Raw genomic sequence first — 15,882 nt, forward strand, 5'->3', positions numbered from 1 at the left:
GACAAGGAAACTGAAATTCACAAAAGTGAGTTTAGTTCTACAAACATTTGCACAGCACCTTGTACATGCCAGGCACTGTGCGAGGAACATGGGATACAGAGACCTCAGTGCTCCTTCCATGCTCGGCTTCTGGTTGTTTATATGTGTAAAACCTTTCTGAAGGCAATAAGGTACACTGTCAAAAGCCTTAAAAATGAGCACACTTTCAACTCTAAAATTCCCACTGCAGAAACTGATCCTAAGAAAGTAACAGAGAATGTGACAAAGAAGCTCATAGCAGTGTTATTTATAAGAGTAAAATAACAGAAATAAACTTAAGTGCTCAACAATAAGAGATTAAATAAATTAGGGTACATCTATATAATGAAATACTATGTAACCATTCAAAATGTTATAGAAATAATACTTATTGATGTGAGAAAATGTAATATAGTGTTATGTAATTTGTTAGGTGACATAAGCAGGTAGTAAAATCATATATGCATTATGATCTGACTTGGAAAAAATGCATATGTACACTAGAATATATACACATTTAAGCACTCTCAGAAAATGTATTTGCATTTGCACACATAGAGAAATTCCTAGGATATCAAAGTGATTATCTCCAAACAATGCCATTTCAGGTTATTTTAATTTGTGTGTGTGTGCTCATCTCCATTTTTTAAAATTTTTTACAGTGAACATGTACTACTTACCTAGCCATGCAAAGGTTTTTATTTTTGTGGCAGTGATTGCTGAAGTGGCTAAGACCACACACTCTTTAAAAGGCACATCCAGGGTTCAAACGGGCTCAGCCCTCAGCCACTTGCATCCTTCAATGCACCTGCCCCTCCTGTTCCCTTGTCTCCAAACCACATCCCACCCTGGCTTGGGCCAGCTTGCGGCAAAGACCTGGGACATGTGGGGCAGCCTGCTTGCCCACCTTTTTGAAGAGTCTGATGACATCCTCACTGATCTGGGAGAGGCGGACGATTACATTGTTCATGAAGATGTCATTGAGGGTGGCATGGTCTCGGCTCTCCCGCCGGGTCTGATGCAGAACCAGATACCAACAGTTCACAGGCGAGAGGAGGTACTGGTCCTTCCTGTGGAAACCAAGAAAGCTCAGGTTGGCTACCTTGGAACTGTAATCAAACAGTGGTTTATGCTGTCACCCACCTCGGCTCTTTTGACTGCCACAGTGCCCCTTCAAGGTCAGTCTTGTTGTTACACATTATACAGCTAGGGAAACAGGCTGCAACAGCTGAAGGGATCCTCCAAGGTCACAGACCAGCACTGGGGCCAGAACTCAGGTCTTTGATGCCTATGTGGTTCTACTCTTCCGCTGAATGTGGTGCTTGCTCCAGGTACCTCTACCTTCTGGGAAGAAGCTACCTCCCCTGGGGCTAAGAAATACTAAACCAATTGTGTTTTAAATATTATACTTGTATGATTTCTGGAACTATGCAACAGAAAGAACAAAAAGTAGATACTTCCACTCCCCCATCCTGCCTCCCTCAACCCCTGTAATTTTCTTGGGCTCTTGACTTATTTGTTCTTCCCTAGGGATTGGCTTCTGTCTCTTGGGCTCTTGGAAACACATGACTTTGCCCCTCCATGGAGCTGTTGGGAAAGGGGCTAAGAGGGTTCAGATTCTGTATTCAGGAGGAAGGGTTAAGGAAAATGCAAGTACCTACAAGACAAACCCTTTGTCCTGCAGTGACTGATAGGTTATTAGCACTCTCTAGCTGGGTGTGATGCTAAAGCAGGGGTTCTCAAAGTGTGCTCCCAGACCAGCAGCAAAAGCATGATCTGGGAACTGGTTAGAAATGCAGACTCTCCAGTCCCACTCCAGACCTGTTGAGTCATGCACTCTGGGGGTGGGCCCGCAATCTGGGCTTTAACAAGCCCTCCAGAGGATTCGGATACTCACTCAAGTCTGAGAAACACAGATCCTTATACTATTGTTTCCCAAAGCTCAGGATGCTAATGAGACCAGAGAAAATCTGTCTCTTGGCTCTGCAGATGCTTCTCAACTTACTTTGGGGCTACATCCCAATAAACCCATCACAAGTTGAAGGTATCCTAAGTTGAAAATGCATTTAGTAAGCTCAAACTACGGAACATCATAGTTTAGCCTACCCTACCTTACACATGCTCAGAACACATTAGCCTGTGGATGGGCAAAATCGTTGCACACAAAGCCTATTTTCTAATAAAGTGTTGAATATTTCAGGTAATTAGTTGACTGCTATCCTGGAAGTGAAAAACAGAATGGTTTTATGTGTACTTAAAATATGGTTTATACTGAATGTGTATCACTTTCACAACACTGTAAATTCTCAAAATTCGAAGTCGACCCATGGTCAAGTTGAGGACCATCTGCATTTGCAAAGACCCCTCTGTGAGCCTCAGGAAAGGGTGGATACACCCTGTTCTCCAGGAAGGAAGAGAAAGGGCAATTCAAAAGCAAAACCAAACCAATAACCTTTTCCTGCCACGCAGGGCACCTGTGCTAAAGCTCTTGTCCTCTGACCTGGAATCTCTCCCTGACTCCTTTCCAGTGTGGAGAGAGATGTTGGAAAGGCAGGATGTGAGGGGAGAGGCCCTTCCACCACCTAAGATGGCAGCTCAAGGGTCCCCCCAGGCCTGCCTTGTCCCACCCCTGTCCTGCCTTATCCCACCCCTGTCCTGAGTGTGGATCACCCCCAGGAGCTGGCCAAGGTTCTGCTCTCAGAAAACACAGCCTCCCACTATTAGCATTTTTGAGGAAGGCAATTGATACGGTTTGGTTGTGTCCTCACCCAAATCTCAACTTGAATTGTATCTCCCAGAATTCCCACATGTTGTGGGAATGGTCTTGGGGGCCAGTCTTTCCCGTGCTATTCTCATGATAGTGAATACATTTCATGAGATCTGATGGGTTTATCAGGGGTTTCTGCTTTTGCTTCCTCCTCATTTTCTCTTGCCACCACCATATAAGAAGTGCCTTTCACCTCCTACCATGATTCTGAGGCCTCCCCAGCCATGTGGGACTGTGAGTCCAATTAAACTTCTTTTTCTTCCCAGTCTTGTGTATGTCTTTATCAGCAGCATGAAAATGGACTAATACAGCAATTCTGCTGACTCCCATTATGACCACATCCACCTCCCCAAAGCCAAGCAGAAAGACCTGTGAACTGCTGTCCCCACCCAACCCCCACCACCCCTCTCTCCCTATCTCCTGGGGCTTGGGAAGGTAGGTGGGGGAGGGCTATCTTGAATTCAAGGAATTTTTCTTTTTCTCACTAAATGTGCTAAAAATCTATCTAGGCAGCAGAAATTTGAGAGAAGAAAATTAGATTTAGATAAAGGATGGGAACTATCTAAGGAAAAGGGAGGACGATGAAGCATTTAAAACACTGCTGTGAAACAAACAGATTTCTCCTTAGCTTATAGCCTAGAGAAAAAGCCAGGACACTACAATTAGACCCCAACTAAGAATCCCTCAGCATCTACTATGTCAGGTCTTGGGTGGGCTCTGGGCACCCAAAGGTGGCCGTGATGCACACTCTGCCTTGGAGGGGCTCACTGCTGAGTGGCTGCATCAGAAAAAAAGAATTAGAGAGGAAGGTGGTTCTGGTCTATAACAGAGACACACGCAGAGCATGGGTTCTGCTGGAGAAGCTGCAAAAGGCATTGTTCTTCTCTAGTGCATTCTGGGTACCAGGAATATGGCCCCTTCTATTCCCACTGGAGCCTTCACGCTTTTCCCTCTATCTGGAATACCACAGTCCCTGCTCTTCTCATGAATGCCTGTTTCTATTACTGTGGGTTCAGCTTAGATAATACCTCCCTAGAGAACACTCCCCTGACCACACGCTAAGGCAGTGGTTCTCAGTGTGGCCCCTGAACCAGCAGCAGCAGCATCACTTAGGAACTTGAAAATACAAGTTCTCAGGGCAGCCCCAAACCACGTACTCAGAAGCCCTAGGGCTGGGCCCAGAATCTGTGTTTTAACAAGCCCTCAAGGTGACTTGGATGCATACTCAAGTTAGAGAGCTTCTACCTTAAGGAGTTTCCATCCCTCCCCCTTACCCTACTGTGAGCTCTTTGAGAGCAGGGATCATTTCTATTGTGTCATCACGTCCAGCACCCAGCAACGTGCTTGCCATGTAGCAGATGCTATGGAAGAGAGACCCATGAAAAAAGGTTGCATTTGTGCTGGGTCTTGAAGGATGGGTAGGAGTTTTCCAAATGATCAGAAGTCAGAGAGAGGGTGGAATTCTGGGTACAAGGAACAGTGGGTACAAATATAGTGAAGTAGCTCAGAAGAGCTGGAATTCTGAGTGTGTTAGTGGAGGACTGTAGGACACGAAGCTGGGGATACAGATTAAAGGCCCAGTTGTGGGCGACACTGCCAGACTAAGGGGTGGGACCCCTTATCTTTTAGATCATATAGTTCTCAACCTGTCCTGTACACTAGAATCACGTGGGGAGCTTTTAAAAAAAAACACCAAGACCCAGGCCCCATCCAAGACAAAATCAGTATCTCTGAGGGTAGCACACGGTACTCATATTTTTATATTCTCTAGAAGATTCTAATGTGCAGCCAGAGCTAAGAATGCCTGCATTAGGCCGGGTACAGTGGCTCATACCTGAGTCCCAGGGCTTTGGGAGGCTGAGGCAGGAGAATCACTTTAGTCCAGGAGTTCAAGACCAGCCTGGGCAACAGAGCAAGACTCCATCTCTACAAAAAATTTAAAAATTAGCCAGGCGTAGTGACACACACCCGTAGTCCTAGTTACTTGGGAGACTGAGGTGGGAGGATCACTGGAGCCTGGGAGGTGGAAGCTGCAGTGAGCTATGATCATGCCACTGCACTCCAGCCTGAGTAATAGGCAAGACCCAGTTTCTAAAATAAATAAGAATGTCTGCTATGGGCAGTGGGGAGCCATGGAAGTTATTTCAGCAGAGGTAGGATATAACCAACATGTGTTTTGGCATGATCATAGAAGGCAGATTGAAGGATGAAGGGATGGATGGGTAGGTGGGTTGGTGGTTGAGCAGGGATATGGGGCTTATGGTAAGAGGACCAGGCAGGAGGTAATCTTGGTTCAAAAGAGAGATGGTGAGGCCCGGGTGTGGCTTGTGGACAGAGAAGGATGGACTTGAGAGACTTCTCAACAGGAGAGCAGATCCTCTTGGAAACTTCCTGGAAACAGCAGAGAGAGGAGGAAGGAGCAGACGGTGATTCCGAGGCTCAGATCTCAGGCAACTGGGTAGATGCTGATGACATGAACTGAGATAAGAACTACAAGGGGAGCAGTAGGTTTGGACAGAAAATGCATTGCTTGTCTCATTTTCACTGCTTCCTAGGTGGTGATGGAAATGGAAAGATTAAAAGAGAGATGGGATAATTGAGCTGTTACCTAAATTACTTCAGAGGCTTAGCTGAACCTGGGAGGCAAGAAGTGAACAGCACCAGGGAATTAAATGTGCAAAATTATGGAAGCCACAGCCAGAAGGTGAGTTTCAGAGGGAAGGAAAAAGACAAGTGATCTGGAACTGATGGGGAACTGCTGGGACAGTTTGGGGACCATTAACTAGGTCATCTAGCCAGAAAGATGAGATGAGAGGAAGGGCAGAGAGGACAGCGCTGTCCTTATCAGAAGCTGCAAGCCAGGAGGCAGTGTGGTATAAGACAGAATTGCAGGAGGCACAATGAGCCAAGGCAAGGAGGAGGATGTTACCCAAAAGCAGCCGAAGACTCAAGTTGAAGTGAGCAGCTGCTACGAAGATTCCTTCCAGCCCTTGTTCACTCCTTGCATTTGTGTGTCTCTGCTCAGCAGGACTAGGTGCTGCGAGTGCAGTAGCAACCAAGGCTCCAAGACCCTGCACCGCAAGTCTTCCACTTGAGTAAGGAGATTCACAAGGAACAAAAAGTGATGAGGCAGCCTCATCAATGCAGTCATGGGAAGGAGGCTATGGAACAGAGGGGAGCCTCCTTCCCAGATCTGGTGGTGAGGTGCGCATGCATGGCTTCCTGGAGGAAACACTTTCTAGACAGAACTAAAGGTTGGACTGGAGTTTCACAGGGAGGAGCCTTCAAAGGGGAGAAATGCGATGAGCAAAGGCCCAGGGAGGAGCAGGAGAGGGAGAAGCAGGTAGGGAGGGGGCCCAAGCATGGTGTTCTGGGGTAGGAGAGTGAGGACAGCAGGTGAACATGGAGACTGAGGCAGGGGCCACTTGGCAAAGGGCCTGTAACTCTCATTAGAGTTCGAGCTCCGGCCTGAGGTCAGCAGGCAGCCCTTGAAGTGTTTAGAGGAGGGGAGTGAAAGGGTAAAACTGCACTTTCAAACTCTCACTCTGGCTGCTGTGCAGAGCTGGGGGCCGGGAGAGAAACTGAGGGATTCAAGAAAGGCTTAGGTAGGAAATAGACTGGACAGGGAGATTGATGGGATGGAGTTGGAGCTGGAAGTTGGGAGAGAGCAAAAGATGTCCAGGATGACTCCCCAGTTTTTGGTTTGGGCACCTGGGGGAGCAGAAGGAGCCTCTGTGGAGATGAAGAGGAGCAGGTCAAGGGTGGGGCGGGGAGGGAGGACGATGACTTCAAGTTGAACAGGATGAGTTTAAAAGGCCGTGGGGCCTCCAGATGGAGCTACTGGGGCTGGAGAGACAAACATGGAAGCCAGCAGCAAGGAGTTGGATGCTATTTAAAACCACAGAACAACAAGGAAGGCTTTACAAATGCTGTGGCCACATGGCAGAAGAGGTCAATCCCCGGGAAGCCTGGCAAGGCTGTGGCCGAAGGGCTGGAGCAGGGCCAAGCCGCAGTGGCGCCTCCCCTCCTGCTTCCCTGAAAGAGGGCAAGATGAGACAATGTGCAGCCCGGCCTTCTCTGAGATGCTGTCCCAGGCCTGCCGTCCGATCAGCAGCCCGTTCTCTAGGTCCATCCCAGCATGGGAACTGCTAGTTCTGCACCCCCACCTTCTCCTAGCCCTGGTTCCCTCCTGGGGGGCAGGTCATTTGTAGTCTAAAAGGCTGGGCTGAACTCTCCAGAGCCAGGGTCAAAAGTCACTCTGTAGAAAGCTGGTATCTGTGGCCTTGGCCACAGTGGTACCAGGCAGGCTCTCACCATGACTGAAAGAAGAAAGAAGGCCCACAGGTGGGACACAGCACAGCAGTAGAGGACAGAAAGCCACCTGGACGTGGGCATGGGTGTTCACTGGTGTCTGCCATGCTAGCTGTGGACTCTGGGCAGGCCACCTATCCCCTGTGGCCTGGCCACTCATACCATGGAGTCACTCTGGTCTTAAATGCCAGAAGAAAGCTCTGCAGTAATTCTTCAGCAGTTCATGCATTCCATACATTTTTGTTGAATATTTCATATAGATCAGACCCCAGGGACACAATCTGGAGCCCAACAGACACAGTTCCTGCTTTCATGGAGCAGAGAGCCTGGTGAAGAGACAGACACCCACCACTAGCCCAATAATGTGGGCAGAGTTAGAAGTGCAGAATGTGCTAGAACAGAGGGGAGCCTGTGCCATGAGCGCCTGTAACAAGGGGGCTGGCCTGATTTTTGGGTCACTGAAGTGTCCCCAAGGAAGGGGTCATTAAGCTGGGTTTCAAAGGAAGAGCTGGAGGACGCTAGTGAAAGGGGCTGGGCAGGTAGGCTGGCAGGAGAAGGCTCCAGGCAGAGGGAACAGAATGGGCAAAGGCGCCTTGCGTACAGAGCTTGGGGCATTTAAGGAACTAAGTGAAGAACAGGCTGGCTGGAGTGTGAAGCAAGGCAGAGGAGGAAGAGGGTGCAGAGTGAGGCTGGAGGGTCTCATGCACTCCATCCTGTCCCCATCTGGCTCCTACTGGGACTGCAGGAGGGAGGAAGCACGAAGGCCGCGGACAGCAGAGCCAGACACAAGGCTGAGGAAAACTTGAGCCTCTGTCTTCTCTGTTCCCGGGGTTGTTTGCCCCTTTTGAAAGCGGAACCCCTTTGACCTGAGATCCAGCTCTCTGTGTCAGCAGCCACTTTTGTCTTCTGCAGCCTCATTTTTGGAAGATGTCAGAATGAATAAGGGCCAGTGCTCTCGGCCAAGGCACTCAGAGCGACCCTTCTGCTTCTCCAATCTTTCATGCAAGCGTTGACCCAGCAGGCAGAAGCTGCTGAACTAAGACATCACATTAGAACTTTTACATATGTATGTATATATTTTCTTTCTTTATGGCCAGAAAATAGCAATGAACATTTCTGGTGAGTCACAGCTTTCTTTCTTTGGCTAGGGGATCTGGATATGAAGTTCCAGGAGACTGCAGCTAGGGGAGCCAGGCCTTGCCAAGCTAGTGAGTTGGGAAAATGAAATTAGCAGTGAGCCAGTTTCTCCAGCTTCTCGGCTGAGGGCCGGAAAATTCCGCTTAGCAAACAAAACCCATTTCCAAGCTTGCAGAGCCCCATGTTCCAGATGAATCCAAAGCCACTGCCCTGGGACCAGGGTCCCTCTGGGAGGAAGGCAAGCTCCTGCTCAGGCTTCCTGCCCTCTTCCAGGACCTTCTCAGGCCTCACACTGGGCTTTCCTCCCAGAAATGCTAGCTCAATCAGTTCTATGGTCAGAAAGGTGCATTTAATCTCCTGCTACCTAAGCTGCCCCAAGCAGGATTCGGGATTCATTGCACTTGCTTGTAGCATAAATCATTAATTCAGCCAATAGTGTGTGCCTGTTCACACACTATTGTGTATGAACACACAATACAATGGTATGCAAAATGAGCCACACTTCCTGCTTCGTGGACCTTATAGTCTAGTGGGGGGTCTCAGATAACAATCAGATAATCACAAAAATCAATAGAAAATGGCAGTAGGAAGAAGGGCTCTGAAGGAGAAATGCATGGAGCCTGGAGAGTCTTTAACAGGGGCTGCCCTCCCCTGGGGAAGGCGGAGGGGAGGGAGCAGCAGGGGACCCTGGGGTCCTTCTCATCACTGAGACCTGAGCTGAGCTATTTCTCTTCCTGGATGCCCTCCCTGGCCACCCACACACCCTATGTCACCCTATGTCATTGTCATTACAGCACTCCACACCTGATGCTCGTCCTGTTCTTTTCCTTCTTGCTTGTGGTCTTTGTCCCCTCTCTAGCTTATGTCCGTCCTACTCATCAGTGCTTCTCTGGTGCCCAGGCTGGCCTGAGCACACAGGCACTCTCAGAAAATATTTGTTGAGTAGGTGAAAAGTGCCCTCTGAGCTCAGACTAGAAGGATGGGTAGGTTTTAACACAGCACAGCGATAAGGAAGAGCATTCCCAGAAATAAGTGTGAAGATCTCATGGGCACGGGCATCATCTAAAACTGACAGAAGGTGAGTGTGGCCAGAGGGCAGAGAGGGACTGGATGAGGGTCAGACAAGACTAAACATGTAGCACAGCCAGGGTTCTGAATGACAAGACGTGCATACTGCTGCGTCTAGAACGACAGGGCTGCATACTAGTTTTCTAGGTGCTGTCACACAGGACCAAACATTGAGTGACTCAGACAACAGGTATGTGTTGTCTCACAGTCCTGGAGGCTGGAAGTCTCAGATCAAGGTGTCAGCAGGGTTGGTTCCTTGCAAGGGCTGTGAGGGAGGATTTGTCCCAGACCTCTCAACTGGCTCCTGGTGGGTTGCTGGAGATCTTTGGTGTCCTTGGTGTAGACACAGCACCCCAATCTCTGCCTTCACCTTTCCAAGGCATTCTCCCTGTGTGTTGGTCTCTGTGCCCAAAGTTCCTTTTTTTGTAAAGATACACACCAGTCATGCTGGATTAGGGCCCTTTCCAATGACCTCATTTTTACCTGATTACCTCTATAAAGACCCTGTTTCCAAATAAGCTCACATTTTGAGGTACTGGAGTTTAGGACACCAGCATAGGAATTTTGAGGGGACACAATTCCACCCTGATATGGTTTGGCTGTGTCCCCACCCAAATCTCATCTTGAATTGTATCATAATCTCCATGTGTCATTGGTGGGACCAGGTTGAGATAACTGAATCATGGGGGCGGCTTCCACCATGCTGTTCTCGTGATAGTGAATGAGTTCTCACAAGATCTGATGGTTTTATAAGGGGGTTCCCTCTTCACTGGGCACTCTTTCTCTCCTCTGCTGCCCTGTGAAGAGGTGCCTTCCATCATGATTGTAAGTTTCCTGAGGCCTCCCCAGCCATGCAAAATTGTGAGTCCATTAAATAACCCTTTTCTTTATAAATTACTTTACAAATATTTACTTTATTATCTCCCATCCACCAGGAGCTCCCCAAGGAGTGTGAGGCTGCCACGCTGGGAGCCAGAGAATGCAGTCCAGGGCCTGGCTCTGGCACTATTTGGTAGCCCTGAGACAGAGTCATCCTGAAGGGTACCAATTCCATCCATTGAGTCCCCCGGCCAAAGCAGGCTCTGCTTATCAGTTGGGGTGCTATCAAGTCAAGAGGCTGGGGTTCAAATGCCAATTCTGTCCCTCACCAACAAAGTGAACTTGGAAAGTTATTATAGTTAAATCTTCTCTTTCCTTAGCTGTGAAATGAAGCGACAACTACCCCATAGTGGTGCTTGGAGGACTAAATGGCACAACACATGCAATTCTCTTAGTGTCAAACCCTGCACATAATAGTAATTTTTATTGTCATTACCATTATTACCACTAGGACCTCACTAAGTTGTTGGGAAGATCTAAGGACTGATGTACATGGACAAACAACCTACGATAAGTGTTCTAAAAATATTGGTTTTCCTCCTCCATTACTACTTTCTCCTTCTGCAGACTCTCATGTGAACTTCAAGGCCCAGTGAAATGTCCGTGACTCCCCCTCCATCCCAAGGCAGAAAGATTCACGGGCTCACTACTTCCCTGGGATCCCATTCCTCACATTGCAGCATGAGGGTACATGTTGGTATCTGGTGTCCAGCAGCACCTCTGAGCTCTCCTTTGACTTTCCAGATGGATTCTTGGTACCAGAGCAAAAATTTCTGCCTCACTAGGAAATGCCTGGTCAACCTCATCTCTTTCCTTGCAAGCCCCTTTGCCTTGGTTTATCTGCCCACAGAATGGGTACAACATGTGGCATGTGCAGCACTAGGCAGAGGAAAAGACCTTGATCCATGGCTTCCTGATTGTTTGGTGCCTGTGCTGTGCAGGTCGTTTAATCTTCTAAGCACCCCACAAATCCACATCACCAAGAACCAAGTGCTGTACTGGATGTCTGATAGGCATCATCTCATTGCAACTTCATGGGAAATGTGGTCTGCAATGAAGGGGCTATTTTTATCTTTCAGCTGTGGGTCTGAAGTTAGGGCTCACCCTGCCTTGCCTTCAGTTCCCTTGCCTATTAGTTGGGGACGACAACACCTTCCTTGACTCCTTCAACTCTCACCAGGGTTCTTGGGAGGATTTAAGCAGCTAAGGGCTGGGTAAGGAATTTGCAAAGTGTAAGGTCCTATATAATCTTCGAAGGTTATTATTATCCTATTTGCCTAATAGAATAGCGTCAAAGCTAAACCCGTACATATTACTTTTTGTGAAAATCTAATTTTATATATCTATTTTTCATTTTTAGTATAAAAATTAAATGATAGAAATATATATATGTATATTAAAGCATATGTATGCATAAAGAAATCACAGCCTAGTTAATTCTTTGGTAGTTGCTGATCAGAGTCTCTGAGGATTCCAGGGAATTTGGTGTGGGACCTGGGAAAGAGCCAGATGGAAAAATTGGAAGGAGATAAAGGAGCTTCAGCCATTGCAAAATCCACTCTTCAGGCTGAGCCTCCTATCTTAAAATCCCTTCCCCTGATTGAAAAAAAAAAAAAAAAAAAAGGTGGTGGAGGATAAAGAAGGTAAAGATGAAAGATGCTCACTTTGCAGGAGGAACTGGAATGGGACTTAGAGTGATTTGATGCTGGCTTCAGGATTTTTGTCATTCCTGCATACCACCACACTTAATATCTCCCTGTTGATGTCTTTTTTTAACTTAAATTTATTTACAAAGAACTTCCCTAGTTTCAGCTTTTACAAAAAAGGATCATTTGTTATAAATAGAAGGTAACCAAAAAAGTAAATTCAATGAAAACCAAACAGTATATTCAATCTTGAGGTCTGTTCTCTATTTGTTAAAAAGGAGATTGGAGGGCACTAATAACACACTAGTACCAAACTGAGTCTTTCTCCTCCAGGCTACCAGAAACCTTGAAAGAGAATTGAAAAGATAATTCAATATTTATGGTTCCTGTGTTATCAAGAATCCCCTTTCATTTTGATCATCCATATTACAGAAATGATGCCCTTAAAATACCTGGCCTTTGTGTGTATACCTCTGTGCATTGGGGACTCACTACCGCCCCAGGCAGCCCTTTCACTGGTGGATGGTTGTGGCTACTGGAACGTCCTTAATGTTGAGTTGAAGTTTGCTTCTCTGAAAATGCTATCCTTGGACATCACCTCTCCTTCTGCAGCCACACAAAATAAGTCTATTTGTTAAATATATTTAAAGAAAGCATTTGGTACTGTCTTGGTTAATTTGGCCATTCATTGAAAAATCTTTGATAAAGCATCAATTATATATCAGAGAGAGGGAGACTAGAAATGGTCCCTTGCCTTCAGGCAGCTGGCAGACTGAAGTGAGAGAACCAGATATAGGAACTGGATCACTCCTTCATAATCTGATGCAAGCCCCACACAACTCACATGGGAGGTGAGAGGAGCAGCTGACTGTAGACTTGGGATCAACCAACAGCAGGGGCTTCACCAAGGAGGCAAGCCCTGAGCTGGCCTCTGTGTAGGAGTTGACCAGGAAGATAATAGCAAACCCCTGATGCTCATCCAAGGAGGATGTGATCAACATGGGTGGGTGATTCTCAGGAAGCTCAAAGCCAGCCCAGAAAGGTGAAGGAACAAAGTCAGCAGCTAAACGCAGTTTTGCATTTTGGAGTCAGGTAAACAAAGATTGGAATCCTAGCTCTGCCACTTACCTGTGCTAGCTATGTCCCTCTAGGCAAATTACTTAATTTCTGGAAAACTCAGCATCTTCACCTGGAAAGATAAAGATAGCCCCTTCCTCGCAGACCACATTTCCCATGAAGGTGCAATGAGATGATGCCTATCAGACATCCAGTACAGCACTTGGTCCACAGTGATGTGGATGTGTGGGGTGCTTGGAAGATTAAACAACCTGCACAGCACAGGCACCAAACAATCAGGAAAGACGGTGCTGAGAGAACAGCAAGTCTGGAGAGTATGACCCTGGAAAGCCATTACTAGCTTGATACCAGTTGCATTAATAGTAATAGGTGTGAATGGAGACACAAGCACTACTGGAGGGCTTTCTCCATCTCCACCTCATTCTAAGCAAATATTTTAATTCTGAATCCTTTTCACATTTATATGCTCAATCTATATGCAACAAAAGTGATTCTCTGTTTAGGAATAGCCTGGAAGGCTAAGTCTAAATTATAACATCTCTTTAGAGAAATGCTACATCTGTGAAAAAAATCCTGTGATGCTTTATCCCCACTAAGAAGTGTTTTCTTGGAAATGAAGTTAGTTGTTCACAGGAATCCTCTTTCCCAACTGCTCTGTGAAGCTGAAAGATGCTCCAAACGTCCTTTGCACAGGATATCTGCATAGAATATTATTCCCTAACTAGCCAAGTGCCACCCAGCACTTCCCAAATTCTAGCTTTTCCCAAATGTTTAAATCATATTTAAATAGAACTCCCTGCTGCTTTTTTTTCACAGCAGTTAAACTAGCAGCAACCAGCATTTAACCCTCTGCATGGAGCATTTTCATCAGGTACAGCCCCTGGAAGGTGAGGGGTATCAAAAACTGAGAAAGCTAGAATAGAAGGGGACTCTGTCACCCCAAATACAGGGCATTACTTGCATGGAGTGTCGCTATTACAGAGGGTAACCCCAGCGTTTGTCTAGAATAGAGATTTTCAAATTAGGTCTCAAGAAGTGCTAATTTGTGAAATATTAATAAATATTATGGGGAGAGACAGGTGCAGTGGGTGGTTCTGCCTATAATCACAGTGTTTTGGGCAGCTAAGGCAAGAGGATTGCTTGAGTCCAGAAGTTTAAGTCCAGCCTGGACAACATAGCAAGACCCCTGCCTCTACAAAAAAAAAATTAATTTTTTTTTTTCAAATTTCAGATGTGGTGGCATGCACCTGTAGTCCCAGTTACTTGGGAGGCTGAGGCAGGAGGATCACTTGAGCCCACAAGTTTGAGGCTGCAGTCAGCTGTGATCGCGCCACTACATTCCAGCTTGGGCAACAGGGAGAGACTCTGTCTCAAAAATAAGTAAATATGTAAATAAATAAATAAATAAATAAATAGGGAGAGGGAATTCTGTGGTCAAAAAGCTTTCAGAAAGAAGTCAACAGGCTTAATTATTACAAAAGTCAGTCTTTCTTATCCTCCTTCTCTTCCTCCTCTTCCTCTCTCTCTCTTTCTCTCTCTCCCATTCAAACATCTCAAAGTATTGGTGTTTTAGAGAACATTTTCCTGGAGGAAGAAAAAGTCTCATTCCCAGGAAACATCTCTGTTCGTGGAGCCACCAAATTCATTTGGACAAGACCATCCACCTACCCTGAGAGGCTGGTTTGGGGACCCCATATGTGCTGCCCACTACACCACAGTCCTGCTCAGGAAGGGCTCAGTTCCAGGTCTTCGGAAGGAAAAGCCAAGCTCAGGTTAGGCCTAGCTTGGAAAGGGCAGTGGATTATGAATTTGATGCTGGTGAAGAGGAGGGAAGGCCAGCACAGCCCGAAAGTGAGTTGAAAACCATTTATTACCCAGAAAAGCATCAGACCGCCTCTTCAAAGTGAATTGCCATCAGACTCCCCAGGCGGGGCGGGGGCGGGGAGGTGCTTGTTAAATGCAGATTGCCAGGCCCCACCCCCAGAAGTTCTGATCCAGCAGGTCTCGGGAAAGACCCCAGATCATGCATTTCTAGCAGGTCCCCATGTGATGCCAAGATGCCAATGCTGCTGGTCCCATTCCCCAAACAGGGAGACCATGGCACAGTCCACACTCTCCGTTCAGCAATATAGGACCCATGCCAGGCACATGAGTGAGTGACACTTCACCCAGATGGCCTCACTGAGCTCCTAAGGCAGCCAGAAGACAAACATGACCCCTTTCCCTGTCCTCCCTACGCAAATCTAATTACCACTTGACTTTCATTCATTAGTTCATTAGTCAATGACATTCAGTAACAACCAGGTGCCAGCCCTGTGAGAGGTGCTAGGGACTCCGGGTCAAGAGTCACCCTCTCTGCCATCTCGGAGCTTGCAGCCCAGTGGTTGTCCAAAGGAGGACAGACAAGTAAACAGACGATGACAATACAGGGCTGTAGCTCTTGCCTCACCCTCCTCTCCAAGTCCTTCCCATCTCAAGGCAGAAACAGGAGACATCCTTGTTTCCTCTCTTTTCCTCTATTCCTCTCTGAGAGGTTTCCTGGCATCTGTTGACTTCTATCATCTGCTCTGTTTCCCACCCAGGCCATCACTGCCCCTGCCTGGAAAGCTACACCCACACGCCCATGAATGGGCTCCTCGGCTCCACCCTTCAACCCTGGTGGTCTTTTAAACATATAAATCACATCATGCAATTCCCTTCTTCCCACTCCCACACTCACCAGTTCCAGCCACTTGGCCTCCGTCCCCCTCCACTGCCCCACGCTGCTCCTTCTCATCTCTCAGGCCTCAGCTTAAACCACGCTTCCTCCAGACGCCTTCCTGATCATCATCCTAGCTTGGTGTGGGCTGCCAACCCTTTGACACTCCTCTAATGAGAGGAGGGCTTTATTTTCCCTTTCCTGAAGCTGAGCTAGGGCTGAGACAGCTTTGGCAAATAGCATCTGGGTGGGGGGGTGACGCTATTCCAGCTCCAGGCCTA

General features: G+C 47.2%; 1 protein-coding gene across 1 annotated transcript in view; it reads right to left on the minus strand.

The window, feature by feature from the left end:
* Positions 1-865: 865 nt before the first annotated feature.
* LOC105519198 (SLIT-ROBO Rho GTPase-activating protein 3-like) overlaps positions 866-15,882 on the minus strand; it is a gene marked incomplete at its 3' end in the record, with an annotated part of 146,402 nt that continues 131,385 nt past the window's right edge. Inside the window, exon 3 of the mRNA XM_011952504.1 lies at positions 866-1,088. Coding sequence (XP_011807894.1) covers positions 866-1,088 — 223 coding nt within the window. The remainder of the gene's footprint in view (positions 1,089-15,882) is intronic.

This window comes from Colobus angolensis, unplaced genomic scaffold (genome assembly GCF_000951035.1).
Source record: "Colobus angolensis palliatus isolate OR3802 unplaced genomic scaffold, Cang.pa_1.0 Scaffold34, whole genome shotgun sequence".
Taxonomy (NCBI): Eukaryota; Metazoa; Chordata; class Mammalia; order Primates; family Cercopithecidae; genus Colobus; species Colobus angolensis.